The sequence below is a fragment of the Neolamprologus brichardi genome, chromosome 17, assembly GCF_056152115.1.
Source record: "Neolamprologus brichardi isolate AB-2024 chromosome 17, ASM5615211v1, whole genome shotgun sequence".
Lineage (NCBI taxonomy): Eukaryota > Metazoa > Chordata > Actinopteri > Cichliformes > Cichlidae > Neolamprologus > Neolamprologus brichardi.
Genome location: NC_142120.1, coordinates 32,375,276 through 32,398,266, shown reverse-complemented (window position 1 = coordinate 32,398,266; position 22,991 = coordinate 32,375,276). Strand labels below are relative to the sequence as shown.

The 22,991-nt window shown below is 39.9% G+C and overlaps 1 protein-coding gene across 1 annotated transcript; it reads right to left on the bottom strand.

Annotated features, from left to right (window-relative positions):
• Positions 1–3,452: 3,452 nt before the first annotated feature.
• On the bottom strand, positions 3,453–22,209 carry alg6 (ALG6 alpha-1,3-glucosyltransferase). The gene is made up of 14 exons (XM_006803974.3): positions 22,038–22,209; positions 21,716–21,800; positions 21,333–21,422; positions 21,019–21,107; positions 20,722–20,804; positions 20,279–20,343; positions 17,823–18,008; positions 15,271–15,406; positions 12,017–12,102; positions 10,537–10,621; positions 10,275–10,345; positions 9,135–9,203; positions 7,083–7,275; positions 3,453–4,419 (listed from the first exon to the last, which is right to left on the bottom strand). Exons 1-14 carry the CDS (start codon positions 22,117–22,119, stop codon positions 4,222–4,224), a joined length of 1,518 nt encoding a protein of 505 aa, XP_006804037.1. The 5' UTR covers positions 22,120–22,209; the 3' UTR covers positions 3,453–4,221.
• Positions 22,210–22,991: the final 782 nt, after the last annotated feature.

Here is a 22,991-nt window from a genome sequence, read left to right as displayed (position 1 = left end):
AACCGAAGCCGGTGGTCTTCGATCGACACCTTGGATTGCAGAGTATGCAATTTTATCCGATGCGATTCCTGATTTAGTAAGTGCCATTGCCATTTTATCTCAGGAAGCAAAAAGCAAAAATACACTTCCATGCTTCTGTGAAATATATAAAGGCCGAGGAAGCGGTCCTTTTCATCATCATAGATGAGTATAATGCTCAGGGGATGGCGAGTTACCATCAATTAACGACTTCCAGTTATGGTTTTCTTGAGGTTATTTTTGTGTTTGCTCTTTCAGATCTTCACACCGGTGGTATAGCCTCAGTTACAGCTCAGATTACTGAAAAATTGGCATCTAATTGTAAACTTTTACCCATCTGTAAATGTTTGATTTCAGATTTAATCACTTCTCCTTTCAGTTTTATGACAAGATGAGAGATTGCTCCTACATTTTTAGGAAATCAGCTATGTCCCAGCATACACTAATCCCCCTTCAACTCTAATTTTGGATGTAATGTAAAAGCTGACAGAACCACGGCCATGTGTACATCTTGGTTTGTTAACCGATAGCATTGGGAATGCAAAACACACCACCTGGTAAACTCTCTTCTTTGTGAACATTCAGTTTTGACAGCGACTGTTACATTGTGTGCAATATCACTGAGTGCCAGAGGGGTTACAATCATGTTTTCCTCTCCCATACTCCCCAGGTTTTTGTTAGCGAGGCATCTCGGCTGTTGACAGCTAATGGAATTGCTCTTCACCTCTTGTGCGTATGATCCCACGGAGATAAGGCAGGAGATGAATGTGGAATCTGCGCTGTCAGTTGTGTGGCTGAGATGTCTTGGAAGCCGTCATTCATTTGTGGGAGAGTGTCTGGAACGGTAGGAGCGAATCCTTTGACATGTTAGACCACCCCCCCCCACCCCCCCCCCACCCCGTCTCTCCTCCGGAGCCTCTGTCTGGCAGCTGACAAATGTTGATCCTACATTAACCACAATGCTGCAATGCTGTGCAAATAATGTTCTTCAGATGGCAACCCTCATCCCCTTTATGGGTAAAACTATGTATGCAATCCTCCACACCTGCGCAGTTTAACACCTTTGAAAAGTAAATGTGGCGAGGGGGGGTAGAGGGTGGAGGAGGGCAAACTGTCTTACACAGCACAGTAGTCTCTTTATTTGGCAGTGCCTGGGAAGGCCGAGGCCTCTCGCTGCCCGAGCCGACCTAAGCAACAGCTGGTGCTCGCAGCAACATTTCCTATTTCTGCCTAAGGTGGATCGTGTAACTCTCACTTTATCACCCATAGAGGCCACGTGAAGGACAAAGCCAGCACGCCCATAAACAAAACTAATGTTTTCACACAGGCCCCTTTGGAGATTGGTAGAAGGATCTGTGGTGCTTTGAATACCCCCCTACCAGTCCTGACACATTACAAACAATCTCATACCTGTACTATTTCTCACTGAAGGTGGGGCACTTGAAACTGTGAGCTCCTCTTTTGACAAGGTTAAAAAATTGATGTTAGATCTAAAGGGAGATATTTTTTTAAATTTCACAACACAAAGCTTGACATCTATTGCATGCCACACTAAAAGTCAAAGCCACACTAAAAGGGTAAAGAGTATTCTGGATACGTATTCAATAACATGATGATGATAGAGACCTTATTTTTTACTGTGGCTTGAAAATACTTACTACTGTGTATTTGAACTTTTTGAAACGCTGGGAGAACCTGAACTTAAATCCCGTCTCGCAGTCTGAAATTGTCGAATGCGATATTTGTGCGTGACTTTACAAGCGCAAACTAAATCTGTCTCAAAGGAGTTGCAAGAGTCGCACAAGACAGCCGGTTGATGCAGTGAGAGTTATATTTCATTATTACCGCTTGTTACTGGGAATACGATCACCTATAGTGCAGTGTGTTTACAAGAGCAAATCTGCGAATGATAGATGGCTTGATCTCCAAAACAGAAAGTACTGTGTGGTGTTCTCGGCACGCAGCGGTCAGTACTGCTGAACTGGACCATGAAACAATGTGAGAAGATGTATTTCATTTTACAGCATGTGGACAGCTCTGTGTGTGTCATCTACCTGGGTAAGACTGCAATATCGAGCCGGGACATTTTAGGTCCTGGCATGTATGACAGTGGCCTCTCTGAGCTCATTACACTGCAAAATCTGTAAAGGAATCGTCTGAGTAACGTATCAAAGAAGCTCAGAGTTGCTTTGGCCTCCGCTTCCCCTTTATCACAGTCCAAGTAAGCATCTACGGGATGATCTGTAAAAGAAAGTGCAACCCAAGAAGGCAACACTTCAAAACTTTCAGTAATTAAAATATCTGGGTAACCACAGGACACCCAAAGACAATTTGTGGAGACTTTCCGGGCTAGAGCTCGTTAAGCATGAGGTGGACAATATTCAGCAGGTGGTTTTATTTTTGTCTTTTTTTCCACAGAGAAGCAAGAATTTTAGGTTTAGGTTTTTGCTTGGTGGATGAGCTAATCATTTAAATGAAGTATCAGAGTTATCATAACAAAATGAAGTTGACCTGCAGATCCAGTCGCTCTATTTGATTAAACTCAATTCATCTTAATAAATGAAACTGAAACGGTTCTGAATGAGCCGTTTTGTTGAAATGTATTTTACTTACAATTCTGTTTATCTGTTACGATAATATTAACTTACTTATCCAATATTCTTCATATCTACTTTGCCAGACTCCATCAATACCAGAATAATTTTTTTGTGCCAAGCTTTTATTTGGTTTTCCTTGTCTTGTTGTTATTGTGATTGCTTGAGTGTTTGTTCTTTGTTTCTTATTCTTTGGGCTTTGGGGGAAAGAAGAATGATTCTTTTTAAATAATTTAAAAAAATAAGCAAATGTTATAAAAAAGAGCAAGCCAACACCTTTCACACCACCACTAATTGGCCCCTTGTGTTCACGCCCCATTGTAGTAACTATTAACTCAGATCTTGGGCTCCTATTTGTCCCTGCAGCCCTTTATTGGCCGCCAGCCCGGAGCCTCAGATGCACAGGCAACCCTGGCTGACCTGATAACATTTATAGTTGTAATGGATTTTTTTATGCCCGTCATTAACTGGCAGAGAGATTGGATATAGAAATTGCTTGTACCTTTTTCTGTGGTATTTCAACTTTATAGCATTATGTTCAGATATGTCACCTTCCATCATCCTTATTTTAAGGCCTCTCCCGTCACTGGTTTTGTTTTAAATGTACGGGTCTTTTGTGCAGGACACTTGTAGTATCAAGGGCTCGTAATGAATATTTAATGATGTTGAGTAAAGGCTCAGAAAGATATAATTTCTGTCCAATAATTGGTTCTCTCTCTGCCAAACCTTTAGGGGTGATTTAGCACGCAACATGCTTAATGTAGACAGTTTATACGAAGCGGCTTTGAATCAAGTCATTGAACACTGTGGCAATAAAGCGGATGTTCATTTTTAGGATGCTGGTAAATTTGATTTATTTTCGCAAAAACTACATTTGTACAAAACAGCTTTAATGTTAGGCAAAAATGTACAGTGAAAAAACAGTTCGATGAACTTCAATAAAAAGTTCACATGAATGGGTGGATATCAGCATTGGCAGGCCTGAGTGCAGCACATCAGGTGCATCTTTACCACCACCTCAAGGACATAATGTGGATAAAATAACAGAAACTGTTCATAATATGATTACACATGACCACAAACTTTGGTGTCAATAGTTGCCATAAAATTAGACCAACACTTCTGGTCCCCAAGGAAACATTACAACAGGTGTTTATGTTATTGTGCCTACCTCCTGTGGCCAAGGCATACAGGCCTATAAGTCAGTATAGGCCATACAATGCCAGGGTAGCCAGGAAATGTGTATTTCTTTTTAATTTATGAGTAGTCTGAGCAAATAATTCAACAAGGTAGGTTAATTAACATGAACCTACATCATTTTTAGCCAAATTACATTTCGGGACCTTGACAACATGGAAGATTTGTCTTTGCATTGCACTAAATTCATTGGTCCACATTGAAAAATACCACAATTTCCTTTCATTTCATGTCACAATTCTTCTGAAATGCCATTTATCCAACTCTTTAATAAGCACTTGTGTTACTTTGTATTTTGTACACAAAGGCATGGGTAAAAGGCCTCATGCACTTTAAAAGCAGATATACCTCAGTGTGTAAGGTTGACTTCACTGGTGTAAAATCAGATCAATGCCTTCACCTGTGGTGTGACTTAGTTGCTCTTCTTCTGGCTCTTTCTGCTGGGAGGCTCACTGAACTGAACCACGTTGAAATGTATAAAAGTTCCCAAAAAATGCAGGAAAGCTGTAGTAGATACTAAGACTGGGAACAAGTCGGGCAGATGGGGCGGAGCGACCAGAACTGCGGCCGCGATGCTCAGGCCAACCATGGCTGCAATGCTGATGTAGAACTGTAAGAGATAAAGGCAGTGTGATTGTTGGCTCATTGAAATGAGACTGGGAGTCACAAGACCGTGCAAAATGCTGATATCATAATAAACAGCACAGAGGCTCAGAAAAAACTGTGGATTACGTATTGCTTTACAACATAAAAGGAAGCATCTCATGCTAGTCTAACAAAACAAGTTCACCTACTAAGTTAGTTACTTAGCCAGTGCCTTCATTTACACTGAAAACCTCTTTCAAGGTCATTTATATTGTAAGGTAAAGACCCTACAATATTAGAGTATATGATGAGTCTCTGTGAGCAAGCATTTGGAGACAGTGGGAAGGAAAAACTCCCTTTTAACAGGAAGAAACCTCCAGCAGAACCAAGCAGGGGCAGCCATGTGTTGGGACCAGTTGGGGGGCCGGGGGAGGGAAACAGGACAAAAGACACTTATGTGAGGAAACAAGCGTAACTTTGTGCCTTTGGTCAAAAATGGGATCTCTGTGGCAGATAAGCAAAAATTTAAGAACTGATCAAAATGTTTGGAAAACATTTGTGTAGCTTGGCTTAAAAATATATCGCTGTGACACAAATATATTTTATAACTGTATTCATCAAAATAACAGCCTTTAGTCAAAATCTTTTATGCCGAGAATTCTTAAAATAAATTTAATGAATTAATTTTTTCATTTAGAAACTTGTAAAAACTGATTACCCCGGGCTATAAACAAACTGTTGACTTTACCCTTAACACTAACTATGCACATAACATCAAACTAGTAATTTAATTTAAAATAGAGCTCATATGACATTGAATATTTATAACTAAGTGACAGACATCAAATTAGTCACTTGAGAGGTGCTATAAAGAAACGAGGCCTGCAATATCATATTACAGCAAATTTGATTTTTTTTCTTCAAGGTACGGTCACTACTTTTTATCTCGTTACAGATTTGCAAACAGATGTGATGGTGAGCGTCACATCATTCATCTATCTGCTTGCGGTTTATGACCCAAAGATCAGTCTGTGAGGTGCAGGAAGCACCTCGTGCCTGCCAACCGCCCAGCCGCCCAAAACCCATGAAACCTTATCCCCATCATTGGGGCTCGCTATTTATGCTGCTTGTGTAAATAAATATATCTAGGCAAACCTGTGTTAATGACACGTGCTATAAAAAGACACCTTCTCCTAATCTCTGACACCCCACCAGTGCCCCTGTCGCTAAGGGGTCGGCAGAGAAGCCACTTCGGACGCTATGGAAACTTAAATAAGCGATAAATAATTCTTTGGTTGGCAGCAGCGTTCATCCCTGGACAGCTTACACAGCTTACACCAGCACATGATATTTATTTATACAGTCGGGCATGTCTTCTCACACAGTTGCAATTTAGGTCTAGTGCCACTGGGACCCTGATATCAGCACTCTTCTTACTACAAATGTATCATCTGTACATCCTCCACCCACTATGTAACAGAGAAAACATGTCTTTGTCTTTGTTTGCCAGCTGCAAAGCCGAGCCCTTATTATAAGCAAGCACACAACATGAACGAAACCACACTTAAAAGATAAAGCATTAAATCCAGCTAATGAAAAATAGTTCATATTAGGGTCGTGCTGGAGTTATACCTGCTTTTTCTTGTGCGAAGTCTGTATTTGGGTCAAAGTCTAATTTAATTTGAATGACCTTTAATAACCTTTATTAGCAACAAACTAAAACAGCAGCCATAATTATAAACGCTAACCCCATCTGTGGGACAGCACCACACACAGCCAAAATCAATGCTGTTTGACTTAACAAACTGACATTTACTAACTTTGATTTAATGTCTGGATTTTAATTCTTCACACTACTATTTAGTGCAACTGGTAACAGCGAATCATATTTTAATGAAATAAGTGCATTCAAGCGATTTGTAACTATAACTGAAATGTGTGAGTGTGAAATATGTAGTGAACTAGAAGGTTGAAGAATCTTATTGGGATTTATGCTTCAGTGAGAAATCTGCACTGTAGCTACGTTACTGCAAACCGCTCTGAAACCCTCAGTGTAACCTGACATGCACTTGATATGGAAATGTAACTACACGTCACGTTGATGGAGCAGGCACCTATTTTGATTGACCTGTTCAGTACGATCAATTCCTCCAGTGCATTTCCGCATACGCAGTTTTTTTAAAAATTAGCAAAAGCATAACAATCATCGTCTCAATATAAGGAATAAGGACTGTCGCCATAGATGTGAGGGAATGTAGAAAGAAATGGAAAAACCTGAAAGAAAAATATGTCTACCTATCAAAGAAAATGGCCATAACAAATTGTCAAGACCCAGGAGGGGAAAAAGCTCCAGCAGTTCATTTCTTTCTATTGGCTGGTAGAAACAAATGGACTGGACACGCTCACATGCTAATTAACACATCACATTGCACAAACATAAATGCTGGCAACGATGTCAGTTATATTGTAGACTGCTTCGCAGGCTTTACAAAGATTCCCTACAGGGGCCATCTAAATCAGGCCTTACACTGGAAGAACCCCTAAGCGTACTCAAGTACAGTTCTTGAGTAAATGTGAAACAGTTACAAGATTTCATAGATGCATGGTTTCTTTTGATGCGCAAACAAACAAATCAGTGAATATTTGGAACTATAATGTAAATTATTATAACAGCACTTCAATACCGACCTTCCATCTCACTATAAAGGCCAGGTCCATCTTCGGTACCCAATAAAACAGCTTGTTGTAAGCTCCCAGTCTCAGTTTATCCTCTGAACAGTGATCCAGTGCAGACAGTAAATAAATGCTGAAGAAAAGGAAGCCCAAAGAGGTCACAATGTAGGGCACCAGCAGGCCGTCCTTCAGGAACAAAGGAAGCATGCTGCACACAGAGACAGGAAAAGGACAAGCATAGCAGATTTTATTACATTTTAAGCCTGTCTGTGTGTTGTCATGGCAGAATCAGTTTCAACTACTGCAGCAGGACCTACTGCACACATAGCAATAGCAAAATATAGCTATGAAAATTCACAGGTGTGTAGTTCAGACCAAAATGAGCATCATGTCTCTCGATGGTCCTGCTCCAATACACGGATACAAAGTGAAGAGCACCAAAAGCACCCCCCAGTCTCACATTCTTTTTCATTCTTGGCATCTTTGTATCTCTACAAAGAAAAATATTTGCACCTGTATAAAGACAAAAAAGTTCTGGGGATGGGCATGAACTCACGCTGATGTCTTTGGTTAGTTCAATGTGATATAGCCCCAAAAGCAAGAATCACATGTGATTCTTATATCATGAAGATATTACAGCTATTGCAGTATTGCCTTTACATGCAAGGTACAGCTGGACATTTATACACATTGGTACAGTGTGTCTTTTGTCCCGTCTTCCTCCTCTCACCCCGAACCAGTCGTGGCAGATGCTTGGCCCACCCTGAGCCTGGTTGTGCTGGAGGTTCCTTCCTGTTAAAAGGGAGCTTTTCCTTCCCACAGTCACCAAGCGCTTGCTCGTAGCGTTCATCTGAGTCTTGGGGTTTTCTCTGTATTATGGTGACCTTACAATACAAAGCAACTGTTCTTGTAAATTTGGTGCTATAGAAATAAAATGCAATTAAATTAAAGTAAATTAAATTAAACTGAACTGAAATGAAAAGGGACAACATTCAGATTTTTAAATGATTGTTGGAAATAAATCAAGTTTGATCCTACAGCTGATGGAGAGCACGATAGAGTTTCACACCCATCAACATCATTTAGTCGAGTGCAAAGTTTGTTAAGTGCAGCAGTAAGCCAAACAGTTTTTATCCTGCAGGCCTGTATGTGCATGCATCTCCCAGGGAGAGATGGCTCTGTAATTCACGAGGAGCTTATCTTAGTTTAGTAGAGGAGCATGGGCAAGAACAACAGTTGACTCACAGTGAATCACACAACGCCCCAGCTTATAAAAACCTTTCCCCAGACAAAAAACGACTTATTCAGATTTGGACTCAAACAAAAAAACTTCTATTCAGTAGATAAATGTTTAACACTTCCTCCATTTACACTGACTGGCTGCATTCAGTGGCCGTAAAGTGGTCATGCTTGACCATCCATTCAGCCAATTCTGCTAACAAAAGATGTATTTTCTTTCTTTTTTAAATTAGTCTGGAGAGGATGCAGATAATGTGAAAGTCCAAGGCAGACTGTACAGGGGAGCAGCTACAGAATGACCTCCTGTCCCTACACAACACACACTTAGACAGCAGGCATGCAGACTATGCAGTGTAATCCCCAGATATCCTTATACTAAACCACACGCACAACAATTAGTGCTGCCGGAAGAATTTAACAACAGCTGGTGAAAGTTAGATGGAGCATTTGCAGCACTACTTGTGTTTTCCATTCATGGTGCTTAGCTCCAACCCACACAGCACACCATTTAACTTTTCAGGTTAATTTTTTTATGTTTCTCATTAAATAAGAAATAGAAAACAAAGTAAAAGAAATGAAGGAGACACAGCACCCAACAGCGGGACACCAGATTTAAACGCAAGCAAATCAAACGGGACATTTTAAAGCAATTATAATTGCTGAACTTTTTCCCATCATAAAAATAACTATAATTGCTTAACTCTATTATTCTATTATCCAAGTTGCAGTAAATAAGATTTAGAAACAAATCTAACAACAGATAGCCTGTTTTTATTTGTTAATCTTCCAACTTTTGTGTGTTGTCAGTGATTTCAAAAGACTTCTTACCTGAATGTCGAGGCCTGTAGGAACCAAAGGGCCATCAAGGGGAGGTCATTCAGCAGGAGACAGGCAGGCCTAGAAAAAGAAATTCAGATGTACTCAATATTAAATAGACTGCCGTGACTTTTGCGATTAGACAAGACTAGAGTGAAAAGAATATTAAAGCTAGTGAGCTGATCAAACATCCACTTACAAGTATTTACAAGCCTTTGCTGTACCACATTATTTCATTCGAGAATACATCTTTTACACTTTAGCTAAGTTATCTATTTTCATTTGAAGAACTGCCAATGTTTTGCCAAGAAGTTGCAATGATACATTTATGACCGCATGTGTCACATGTGCGTGCATCTGTGTTCATATGCGTTTAAGCCTGCTGCTAATTGAACTTGCTAGCTCGCTTCAGTGCAAGTTGTACACTCTGCTCAAAGGGGGGCACTTTCCATCAGTCCCCGATCCCATAATTACGTCAGTGCTCTTCGGTGATCCTGTTACAGCCCAATAATTGATCCTGCGCAAACAACACCCCGAGCTGCCGCCTACCATTCTTTCCTAATCCCTGGACATGTATTACTGATTGATTCAGGAGGACAGGTGGGAGATATAACTCAATAGTTAATAAAGCAACAATCTACCCTAATCTAGATTAATAGATGAGCCCAGATCTAGGAACCAAATCCCTCGCTGTCAAATCTATCCCAGGCTTTTCACCCCACCTACAGCTTTCTACATATGGAGGTAAATGATAATGAAGCACGCACACACACACACATCTCACTTCTTTTAGTGCTACTTTCACCCTGTTAAATATGACCCAGCTCTGACACAGCACAAATCATGGCAGTGGAAGCAGGGTTTCTATCTGTGATGACAGAGGTGAATAACTTCTCGGTACTTAAAAAGAAATCTGGGGGTACAGCAGGAGGATGACGTCATTTTTACAAAGCGAACATGATTTGAAACCATTAGAATTCTGTACGACATAATCTGAGATTTGACAAGGCGAATGGCTCCTTTGTGAGTAGAAATTAAATCTATACTCATGAATATTTCAGATATCGCTACAGAGACAGAGAAAGTACCATTTACATTTGTCACCCAATGAGACAAACCTCAAGAAGTTACAATTATCTTCTTTGTACTTACAAGGCAGCCAAAAGGATGGACTTCTCGTGGACTTGAAAGGAGAAGAGGAAGAACGCCAGGGATGAATTGACCTTAAAGTGACATTGGGGCTATCAGTAAAACTGCTATATTTAATATTACACTTTTTATTACAAAGGGAAGGAAGAGAAACATATTCGAGATCGTCTTCTCAAAAAAGAAACTGGGTTTGTTAAATTAAACATGATACTTATGTATGATAAATCTCACTGGCTTAAAAATGCTGAATGCCAAAAACACTCACCAAAGCCAGTTTAAAGTGCCAGAAGGTTGGTTTTGTTAATAGCCTGATACAGGAAGGTAGAACCGCCAGGAGAGTGCAGGCAAGACTGAAAAACAAATGAAGATGGAAGATGAAGTTACTGAAAGAAAAAACAAAACAGTATCACCTGTGCTATGTAGGCAATGTTATTCTCAATTGCATTTGCATGACATTTCGAGGTTTGTATGCAAGTCTTATGAACTGAGTGGACATGGATGCATGGAAAAGTTTTTCATCAAGACTTTCCTAATACATTATTTTACCAAGGCAGCAAAATACATAAAAACAGCATGATTTGTATGAATATCAGCATTTAACTCTCAGTTCATGCCACAGTTCTTTTTAGACAGCCCTCTGATCTGTAACCAAGTTGTGTGCAGTGCTGTAATGGACCAAAATAATGGCCCCTGCTGAGGGTTACCAGGCAGTAACCCTCAATTGTCACCTTCTGGGGGTAGAAGTGTGAGAAAACAAACGTGTTGGAGTCAGTGTGTATAAATGTGCTGAAAGGTCAGGCTGGGAGTTAGTTTGAGGTGTCAACTAACTAAACTACAAATCATAGAAGACAGAAAGAAGTGTACATGTACAATATACACAAGAGTAATGGCAGACCTGTAAGTGGATATTTATTGTGTATGAAAGCAAGTGTGCTACTCGTGTGTTATGTGTAGGGCATTTGCTGTCTGGATGGAGCTGTAGGACTTTACACAGCTGATTCATTTTATGTACACCCACAGCAGAGCATTTAGCAATCCACCCTGTGCGCCATAAAGACAGCACTGTTTTTCATTTGTTTCAAATGCACGACAGTAAAAGAAGTCTAACTTGATCCCCAGACTTAGCAGTCTGGCAGAAACGTGTCCATGCTGCGAACGCAGGACTCCTAAATTTAGCGTGCTGGGTTATTTAAGCAGGCTCCACCACGATGCAACTGTTGCAAAAGGTTTTTCTAAGCGTGGCTGCACAGGACCCCAACTTTTGGTCAAGATAACTTCTAATGTATGCGGAGAATCAGCTTCTCTTTCATACCTACATTAGAATTACATTTGCACACAAGATCCATAATTATGCTAAAACAAACAAAAAATAAAACCTCGCCGTCACGTCGACTGAGTCGGACATTTTTCTTTTCAATATTCCTCGTGTGTTTGTCACCACACAAAGAGATCAATGACTTTATGTTCAAAAGTTCCTCATGAGATGTAAGTGATGACCTTACTTCCAACCACTGGATCACTGTCTTTAAGCTTGTTTTTTTCAGGAAATGACAGGAGTGAGGAAAAAAATCAAACAAAGGGAGAGAGAGAGAGAGAGAGAGAGGAACTGTGTGTGTGTGTGTGTGTGTGTGTGTGTGTGTGTGTGTGTGTGTGTGGTGGTGGTGGTGGTGGGGGGGGGGGGTATAGCACAATACAACAGAGAAAAGAAAACAAAGTGAAACTTGTTAAACAGATAGAGGGATCACCTGAGGTAGAGCTGAGAGTCACCTGACAGAATGGATCTGATCTTTATCAGGGTGTTCAGGCTGCACCATGTGTTGGCCACTTTATCCTGTACACACACACACACACACACCTTGGTCAAATAGAAAATGGCAGGAAACACAAAGAATTAATTGTTCTAAGAAATTATTCCTTCTCAGAAAGTGTAACAACATTTCTCTGTGGGATGACGTTTATTCATAACCCTCCATCATACATTTTCTCTCCTGTCAGGAAAAGCATGGTGCTTATTTGTAACCTTGGGGTTTTGGGATCAAGTTCGATGAAGTCGATATATTGGGAAAAAAGTCAATAACTTTCTTTGAATTCTATTTTCTGACAATAGCCGTTATCTTTTTGATTTGTTGCTTTGCTGATAAATGTCAGGCATTGGTAAAGTGAAGACATAATTTCAAGCATGAATGGATGTTTTTAAACTATAATCCAAAATACGGCTATCAAATGTAATATATATATATCTGAAACAAAAAAGAAGTAGCAAATTCTCATTGTTGGGAGGCTGAATCCAGAGGATGTTATGGAAAAAATAAGCATATAAACATTTATATTATTTACTATTATCATTATTAATCAAAAGTCGTGCAATTTCTTATATTAGTGTCACTTTTGTATTGTTAATAATGTGCCTCATTTCTAAGATGACTGAAATTAGATATACGATACAGTACACGGTATGCGTGAAGCTTCCTCTTTAATACCAGCTGAAAAGTACTTGCGGTTTAAAGCTGATATCAGATCATTGTGTGTGCTTCAGCTGATTTAAGTGCTTAAGCAGTTGTGCAGGGATATCGAGGCCAAAGCCACCAGTGTGCGCCATGATATCACACATCACAGAGGCTGTGGATGTTTTCACTGTGTGATTCTATCTAGAAAATCTATTTCTGGCCTCTTCCCTCTCTTCTGTTCTACAGCTGCTGGCTGCACAGCTGTGCCGATCTTAATGGCAACGTAGTCAGCAGCACAGGGCCGTCCAGTGCTGTGTTTTCTCAGCCCAATCCCTCTGTCCTTCCTTTCTGGCTCATTGCTCCAAATAACTGTTACAGCAGTGCAGCAGGCAACACATGAATGTCAGGGTGGGCTGAGCGAGAGCGGTGCAGCCCCCTTCACCTATAAACTAGCATGGAATTTCACAGGGAGAAGCATTTGGTGCCATTTTTGTGTGCAGGCAGCAATGTGAGACGCCAGAATGCAGCTCAGTGGGTAAACTTACAACTGCTCCCTCCCAGAAGCCACCGGGACCACCAGTCACCAGCCCTCTTCTTCCCCACCGCCCCTTCTCGCCCCGTCCCCTTGTCCGAGGCGTCTGCTTACGTGCACAATTTTACAATTAGTTCAGGACAACTTGCCCCCAGCAGCCCCCTTCGTGCTGTCGTCACAGGCGAGCATAGTGTCTCTCACACCCTGTGTATTATGTTTGAACCATTTCGTTGAACAAATACTGCCGCGGTGCTCGATGCCAGCCGCTCCCCCGGCAGAATTTTCAATTACTTCTCACATCCGTGACACCTTGTGGTGGGTTCCACCTCGGGAACCGGGACAAGAGGGGGTTACAGGGTTTCAGAAACGAGAGCCGCAAAGCTTGGCCTCCGAGCTGTCAGTCACACGCACGCAGTTACTTCAACTCAGCAGCTTTCATCACTGTGACTGTGGAGGTGTTTCAAGTATTCTTATTTGCCATCATCACTTTACTTTTTTAATTAATATCATATTCCAGTGACCAGGCTATAAGTGGGTGACCACGGTATATCAAACATGTACGTTTGTTCTTGCAAAACAGTCAAACATACGCTTATGTGTCTGTTTTCCGAAGACGTAGTCAGTAGGTGAAAGCAGCTGTCCGACGTGCTCTGATATGCCTTCAAGTGTTGCGTCCACCAGACTCCTTGGTTCGTATGGCTAGAACATGGCTGTGCTACGAGGTGGCGAAAACAACCGGGTCATAAATTAGTGAGATTTATCTCTATCCCTCTACTGTACACCCCAAACCCCAACACCTCCCGGAGATAGACTGAAACTGATCTCCTGACCTTTCACAGTTTTATTCCACTGTTTTCTTTGATCCTGCAGGGTATCTGTTTCCAAGCGGCTAAGCGCTAGTGGATGGAAGGGTATTTCGCCATGCTGTGAGTATGGAACCAGTGCAATAGCGGAGTAGTGCCGTGTGTGTTGTTTCTAACATTGGTAACAGTTTAATGCTCGAAACAGTAGAACACCATGAAATTAGGTTTCTTAGAAAAGATGTCACTCCTTAGAAAACGCAGAATCTTGACTGATTGCACTCAAGCAGGGATAAACAAAACATCTGACCAGTAAATCCTTTAATAGGAAACAAAGAGTAGTCGTTTACCAGTGATCATAAGATGTGAAGTTGCTGATATTGATCACAGTAATTTGATTTGATAAAACAGAAACATATATGCATCCACGCTGGCTTAACCCACAATGGAAAATTTTAAAGTCAAAATACATCATTTTTTATTACATGTCACTGGTTGTACTTGGAATTGTATTATACTTGATTAAAATAATTGCTGTCTTCCCATTTTTAGTTAAAAAACTCAATTCAAGATTAACACGGCTCGTATTAGTTTCAGCTCTATATTATTTATATAGTGCAAAATCACAACAACAGTAACCTCCCTACAATAATACTATTTTGGATAAATGTTAAAGGGATTTTTTTTAGAACCAACCAATAATAAATGCATAAACTAGGTTTTCAGCATCACTCTGTGACAGTATGTTTCAAATTTTAGAGATATTTTTGCAAAAATGCAAGAAAGCAGTCCTAAATAATTTTTAGTATGCTCATTGAAGGACATATCTGGGTGAAAAACAGCTCCAAGATTTCTCATAGTGTTATTTCAGACCAAGGTAATACCGTCCACACTAGTTAGAAACCAAGTCTCTAAGATTTTTAGTAAAATAACCTCAGTTTTATCTGAATTTATAAGCAGAAATCTTTATGGATTTAAGATGTTCCTGCAGTTTAACGAATTAATGTGAGTTCTGGCTTGGATAGATAAAGTCAGGTATCATCTGCATAGCAATGAAAATGTATGCTATCATTTCTAATAACACTGCTTAAGAGAAGCAGGTATAGTGTAAATAGAATGCAGATGTTGTTATGACAAACGCATACATGTTTTCTTTTTAATATTATGCTTGTCAGATGTGTTTTTTTGGTAAACCTTTGATTTAAGGAACTACACGTTACCTCAAACAGACCCCGAGCCACGGGAAAAATCCTCCTGACCACCTGCATGGCCTGGCTGGGTTCAGCCAGGAAGGGCAACCAGCAGAGGGCAAAAGTCGCCAACACTGTTACACCAACCCTCACCAGCAAGAAAAGCCTACATGAAAGGAGAGTAAATAAACACGTGTCATAAATAAGGAACTAATGAAAACAAGCAATTACTAATACACTTCCTATAATCACTTTCCCCCAGATGCTTTAGTAATTTACTTTAAAATTGTCTGTGAAAACAGTTCACACATACTGTGTGCAAGTCCTAAATTTGGGCTTTGACCCTTGTGTTGAGGAATGCAGTGAAAGCCATGCATCAGCTGAAAGTGTTCAGTGTAGGTCAGGATATCTTGTCAGCTGTAACTGTGAAGCTGCTGGTTAAGTTGCACACACAGGCATAGCTGAGGAGTTTGGGCATGGCCAGAGTGTCATCTGGACATATCTTCCCCCCGGGCCTTCTAATCCAGCTCTCCATTTGCTACTAAATGCCCTTGGTACATTGTTACTAGATAAACAGACACTGGACACACTAGTAACAGCATCCAATCTGATTACCTCAGTCATTCTGTGACACTCCTGAGGACACTGCTATCTTATACACTGACATTACATATCTAGTGTGGGCATTCTGTTGAAACATGTGTGCACAGTGATCACAGAGTACAAGCAACAAATGTAGACTTGAACATTCAGGATTTCACAGTCATCACTAAAAGTCCTCCTGAGACATTTTGCGTTTGGCTCTAGTGAAGGGCATCACTGATCGCAGCGTGTGGGGGAAAGGCAAGTATGCACACATATATATAAACGTGATCCATCTGTAAACTGGAAAGCCAAAGAGTCTTCTGTGTTACCTTATTTGATTGCTTTTTAAGTTTAATGAACAAAAGTACAGTGCTCAACAAATTTATTAAATCACCTGTTTAAAACTAAAAGAAATATATTGTTACTTATTAGGAAAACAACAAACTACATACAGGTTTTTATACCCAAATTTGAGCCGGCACATTGAACTTCTCTAAGAATTTAGAAATTAATCAAGTGTAACATTCAAAAACTGAAACTTATCTTTCTCGTGAGTAATGTCAATGAGTAAGTGTAATTTGGCATATTAATCAAAAAACAATAATGTGCTTTTTCTGCTTTTTTGTTAAACAGTAAATTTAAAAAATTCATGGATAAAAACACTAATTATAGCATAATATAGCATTTAAAATATAATTTCATTTAAAGGGCTTGCACGTGTTCTAGAGAAAAAAAATGTTTTGGTAATTACCAATACTGTTAATTTTGGGCAGCTATGACATAAACCTTACATCTAAAAAAAATTTGTTAAGCACCGTAAATACAATCCCAGTAAACAATATTGGGTTTTTTTGTTTGTTTGTTTTTAAATGCTGTTGCTTTTCTTCCACATAGTAGCACTGTGAACTTTATGTTACCACCAGCACGCTAAAAGGCTTACCAGTGCTTAAAATTGATTGTCTTCCAAAAAGTAATTTACGATATTTGACATAAAACCATTCCCCATAACTGCTGTAAATAACTTGTTGGGCTATGATCTGTCAAACATATCACTTATTAATAATATCAAGCCATTTTGAGCCAGAAAGAACAGTCTCATTACAAGATAGAAGCTAAAATCAGTTTCACCCTTAAATGAGAATAGGAAAGAAAAGTATGTCTTTGTGCCCCCTTTTCCCTGTTCATGCCCTATCGGCCCCCCTGGCTAAACTTTGCCAGATCCGCCCCTGCACAGTTACCAGCCGTCAGCTACGTAGAAAAAGATCGTGGTGTACAAAGTAATATTAAATAAATTCTAACAACAGATTATCAAGCTTAAACGTGCTGCTGTTGTTCAGCTGCTGGTTTCCTCTATCTGGCGCGAAGTGGGCAATAGACGAACAAGAGAGACGGACTCGCGACAGAAAAGCTGATCAGCTGATCATTAAATATTTTTTAAGAGAGATCTGGCCAAGAGGGCAGCAGATACTGCAACAAAAATAACACCACAGCTCTACCGAGACATTTTAAGTGGCCCAAAAAGACTGGACTGATTATAATGCAGGTACAAAAATTAAAAGTCATAAGTATACCCGTACAAAACAGGACATTTCTTTATTCTATATGTAACCCTTTCAGAAAATCCTGTTGATAACAGGCTGTTTACCAACATAAGGAAATGTATTACACATTGAAAACACCTAAAAATATTGGAAATTGCTTTAATGCACAACACTGGGATTCGTTAAGTAACCATCCTCATCATTTTAGCTTACAGTATTTGAATCATACTATTATCTTCTTTTTTTTTGCCTGTCCTGTCTGGCACTGTAGCAATCAGAATTATTGTCTGAAGGCCAAGAAAAATGGACCCCAAGTAGACCCTTGAATCATACTAAGAATCATACTATTATCTAATCAGTGCTAAAATTGTGGGTGAGGTTGGAGATGAACATCTGGACTATGCGTCAATGCAAAAAACAATCATCTTCATTATGGAAGGAAATAATAAGACTCACCCTCGGCCCATCAGGCCCGTTTTGATGCACTTTCCCAGAAGGTAACAGAAGAAAGGCAAAGCATGGTACAGCTCCATCTGTTTGTAGTTGAGAGCGAGAGAAAAAGCCATGGAGCCCAACACATCCCAGCCCAGACCCAAAGCCAGAATCCCCCACAGGGCCAAACCCAGGCTCACTCCGTTGTACCTGATACTGTTAAGGTTAATTTTAGTCTGGAAGGGCAAGTTTTCTGGAGCTAAACAACTTAATGTTGCAGATGCATAACAAGCAGTGTTGGGGAGTAACGGAATACATGTACCGCCGTTACGTATTTAAAATACAAAATATGAGTAACTGTATTCCGTTACAGTTACCGTTTAAAAAGGTGGTATTTAGAATACAGTTACTTTGTTGAAATAAATGGATTACACGGCGGTACTTCCCTGTTTCATATTGTGGCGGGTCAGGCCTGTTTGGGTTTTGTTTGACAGCTTCTGTTGTTCCAGGTGGCAGCGTTACGGTTGCCATGGTTACAGGGTGACGCTCTCTCTCTCTGCGTGTTTCCTGGGTGAGAGAGCGCCTGTTGTTGTTGTGCTAAGCTAATAGGCAGAATGCTACAGGTATAGCTCTAAAGAATGTAGCATCATAGGCAGTGTAGTCCGTGCTGCAGGGAGAATGGACTGCCATACACGTTATGTGTCTGTGAGCGAGGGAGGGAGAAAAAGGAAAAGTACGAGCTGTCATCGAACAAAAACGGGAGCTGGAAGCATGTAAATATAATAATAACCACTGCAGCCAAGAAGAGTGCCTGACGAGCCCAGTTGTAAGTAAGCTATTAAGACTCGACTGTATGCTGTGTTCGTGTTTTCCTCCAAAAACAATAAGTTCTGTTGGAGCAGCCTTTCAATGCCTCTCTCTGTCTCCTGCTAGCAAAGTTGACCCAGACAACAAAGTAAAGCTATTTTTCGGCTACGAGCCCGACACAGAACCCACCGTATTAGCCAGAGGTCCCTTTACTACGGTTCAGAGCCGCGGACCTTCAGTAACAGTAATAAATCACAGCAATAATACATTCACGCAGTTGTAAACAGCATGATAATATATTAAGTAATCCAAAGTATTCAGAATACGTTACTCTCATTGAGTAACGTAACGGAATACGTTACAGAATACATTTTGGGACATGTATTCTGTATTCTGTAATGGAATACATTTTAAAAGTAACCTTCCCAACACTGATAACAAGTGATCCAGAAAATAGCTGCTGATCCCAAGGTCAGTTCTGCTGCATAGTGTGCACATCGTCAGCTTTTCATTGTTTATTTAGCGGTGGCTGAATAACAATAATAACAGCCTGGTTAGCTGGTGCGCTCTTCATCTCTTCAAACAGTTTTTGTAAATCTATTGTTATAAGACAGAACAACAAATGTTTTTAATCCTATTGAACCTACTGTATGTAGGAAATCGGAATAGTAAAGAATGCAGAAATTCCACATCCATCCTAGGATCAGCTGTTAAGCGTTTCCATAGATATGCTGTGGTGCTAAATCTGCCCCATGGGACAAGCTGTGGTTTTTTTTGTCTTTTTTTTTTTAAGTTGTGTTACGTAAGTCAGTAAAATAAATGTATATTTTTATGTTGTTAAAATATTTTAAATGCTTACATCTCTGCTTCTCAGTGAACTAAACTCAAAAGATGCTGCAAATATATACAGTGCTAAAAAATGAAAGAAACACTTTTTAATCAGAGTACAGCATCAAATCAGTTAAACTTCTGGGATATTGATCTGGTCAGTTAAGTAGAAGAGGGATTGTTAATTCAGCTGCTTTAGTGTTAATGAAATTAACAACAGGTGCACTAGAGGGGCAACAATGAGACAACCCCCAAAACAGGAAAGGTTTTACAGGTCACTGAGATTATTTTTTCCCCCCTAGTTTTGTATGTGCCTAGGAACAGTATCACTACTTGCAGCATGAGGTGATACCTGGACCCTACAGAGGTTGCACAAGTAGTCCAAGTCCTACAGGACAGCACATCAAGATGCCATAAGGTTTGCTGTCTCCCAGCACAGTCTCAAGAGCATGGAGGAGATTCCAGGAGACAAGCAGTTACTCTAGGAGAGCTGGACAGCACCGTAGGTCCTTAACCGACCAGCAGGGCCAGTGTATGCTCCTTTGTGCAAGGAGCACAAATTTCACTCCTAACACATGACCCAGTCCATATCAGTTATAGATATCCAGCATGATTTTTTCCCATTGAGATTTGATCTGTTTTAGTGTTCCTTTAATTGTTTTGAGCAGTGCATTTAAATATAACTCACTACACTTTATTATGATTGGAGCTTTCAAGTGTGCTACCTTTGTAGGTCATTATTTCATATTACATTCAATTTAATTACATTCAGGACAACCTTAATGGTACATATAATATACAAGAATACAATTTATAGTAGGAATGCACGTGTGCATAAAGGATACTGGAAATGTCCGTAGTCAATGAGAATTAATCCTGGGTACAGTAGGAAGCAGAACATAACGGAAACCTAAAAAGGGAAAAGGGCAGACATTTTAATTCAACGCAGCAGTAAAAACACAACCTTTTAAAATCAAATCCTGTGAGAAGCTTGTTTAACTACTATTCCTCTTTCACTGTTTGATAATATAAGACACCGTCAAAACATTAGAAATGATCCCTTCAAATTGACTGCACTGTAAATGAAGACCAGCTGTAATAACTTCTTGGAAATGTAATAACATCATATAACCAGATTAACTTACAATAATGACGCCATAATTTTCCAATTTGGAGGTCTAGTGCTGTAATCTGTTTTAATAAGGGTGGGTTCCCAGACTGAGAGAAAATGGGCTGGTCTGGGTTTTTAACTGAAAACTAATCATTTCATGCTCAGCTCGTCTCTGACCTTTTTCTTAGAGGATCCATCAGTCAGGTATAAACAGTATAAAACCACCGCAGGGATGTATATCAACAAATCTGCAACTAACACTGAAACAAAAAGAAAAAAATACAGACTGCATGATCTCAAATTTACGTTATACAAAGTAACAGAAAAGGTCCATGGGTATACAATGATGTGAATGATTACAGTGATTTGGGCATAATATCTAAGCAGGTATAACCACAAACATTGCTGTAAATATGAAGTAGACGTGGATTATGAATGCTTTTCTTTTTCTTCCACCTCTCATAGTTACAGTACCTGTAGTTCTCATGAATAGCTTGTGCTGTGTACTTTCATAACCTCTGGACTTGTGGAGTTCCACCCATTCAGGGTTTATTGTTTTGGCTCTGCAAAAACAACAAAGCATATATTTAGATTTTTTTTTTCTTTTTCCTCACAGAAAATGTACAAATACTTAACTTTATTAGTTCCTAAAAGTGGGCAGCTGTGTTATTACATCACTATATCTTAACATTTCTCCCATGGTATGCTCACTCTTGTTCTGTCTCTCTCCTAAATAAACATTCAAATATTATGTGAAAGATCCTATTTAAATAATCCAAATGGCTTACATATAAGCACAGATCCAGCTGTGGTAAGCAGTGAGGGGAGGATAGTCAAGACCCCAGTAGTTCAAGTCATTGTTTGTAGTATTGAAGTACCTGGGGGAGCAGAAAGGTCACATAGTTTCATCAACAAAACTGTTTCATACAACATAAGCAATGTAGCGCGTACTGTATATAGGAAAAACTGTTGTTGATGTTATCCGTATTTAATATTTCGCACATCAATCCATCTCAAACTTGTAGTAAGCTGGACACAAGAGCAGGGACAGCACATGTCAGTAATGTGCGTCTTGAGTGTCACAGTACATTTCTCAAATTCATGACCTGTAATAAGACCCAGTTACTACAAACAGGTCCTGTGAATAAACACCTGGAGGTGCTAGACTGACCATTCCTGAATGGGGAGGTTGTAGGTCACTTCTTGCCAGTGCCTCTGAGCTTCATAATCGCCGAACATGGGAGGTTTCCCCGCCCCTGGTGGAAAATCATTGAGCCGTCAGAGTGAATACCATGAAGCTTGCATCATGAACGAATGGCCACCACACAACACACTCGCGCTAACACGTTTTTAAATCACTGAGTGGACGCTAACTACCGAAAGAGTCACTCTGATACGGTTAAAACAAATTGAAAGCATTGTTTTGACTAGTATAAACAGCACTGTACCAAGGGAAAGTAGTGTTTAAACGCCGACCTCCACAATTTTCCTACCTGAATATGAATTTAGCGAAACTCCCCATCTCGCAATAATGGCAAGCAACACGCAAATTGATACGAGACTCCACGTCTGCATAGCTTTACTCGGTAAAATGAGGATTTGTGGAAGAAATAAACAATATAAATCGGAACATTGAAACACTTTTGAAATCTGTTTCGCTTCCTGTATACGTCACTCACCAAGTCTTCGTTTCAAATACTCATTGGTCGCTGGATTTCTGACGTTGCGACCGACAGTTATGATGCGTTCACGAATACTATGGAAATAATTGACATCTTCACTTTTGTCGATCATTCGTTCAGTTGTTGCAGTAATCAAACGCGTTTTAATAATACAATTGCAGATCATTCAAGACCTTTTTTAACATGTGACAGGAAGTTTTATTGGTATACTACTCTCACAGTTACAAGTCGAATAATGTAATCTAAATTTCCCAGGCACAGTGAAGGCATCTCTGGTTGAAATAAGATTTATGATGGGTATTATGCATTATTAAAGGTTTATTTCTTCCGTATTTTCGCATTTATTTTTTTTGCAGCTGATGCTGAATTTGGAGGTTAGAGGCCGCCTGGTAATAAATGAACATTCCTAAGATTGCTTAATAATGTGGGGGGGGGGGGGGGGGGGGGGGGAGAGGAGGTTGACTGCATAGTCCAGACCAGGGGTAGGAAACTCCAGGCCTCGAGTGCTGGTGTCCTGCAGGTTTTAGATGTGTCCATTATCCAATACAGCTAATTCAAATTGCTAAACATGTCTTGAAGTTCTCCAGAGGCCTGGTAATGATCTGGTAATCATCTCTTTTCTATGTGTTTTCCCGTTTCTTTTCATTTCAGGAATAACAATGATAATCAGGAATATGAATTTGTCAATTCCAATAGTCTACAATATCCACATAACATGATTACATTTATAATGAAAAACATTTTAAAATTTCTTATCAATATAAA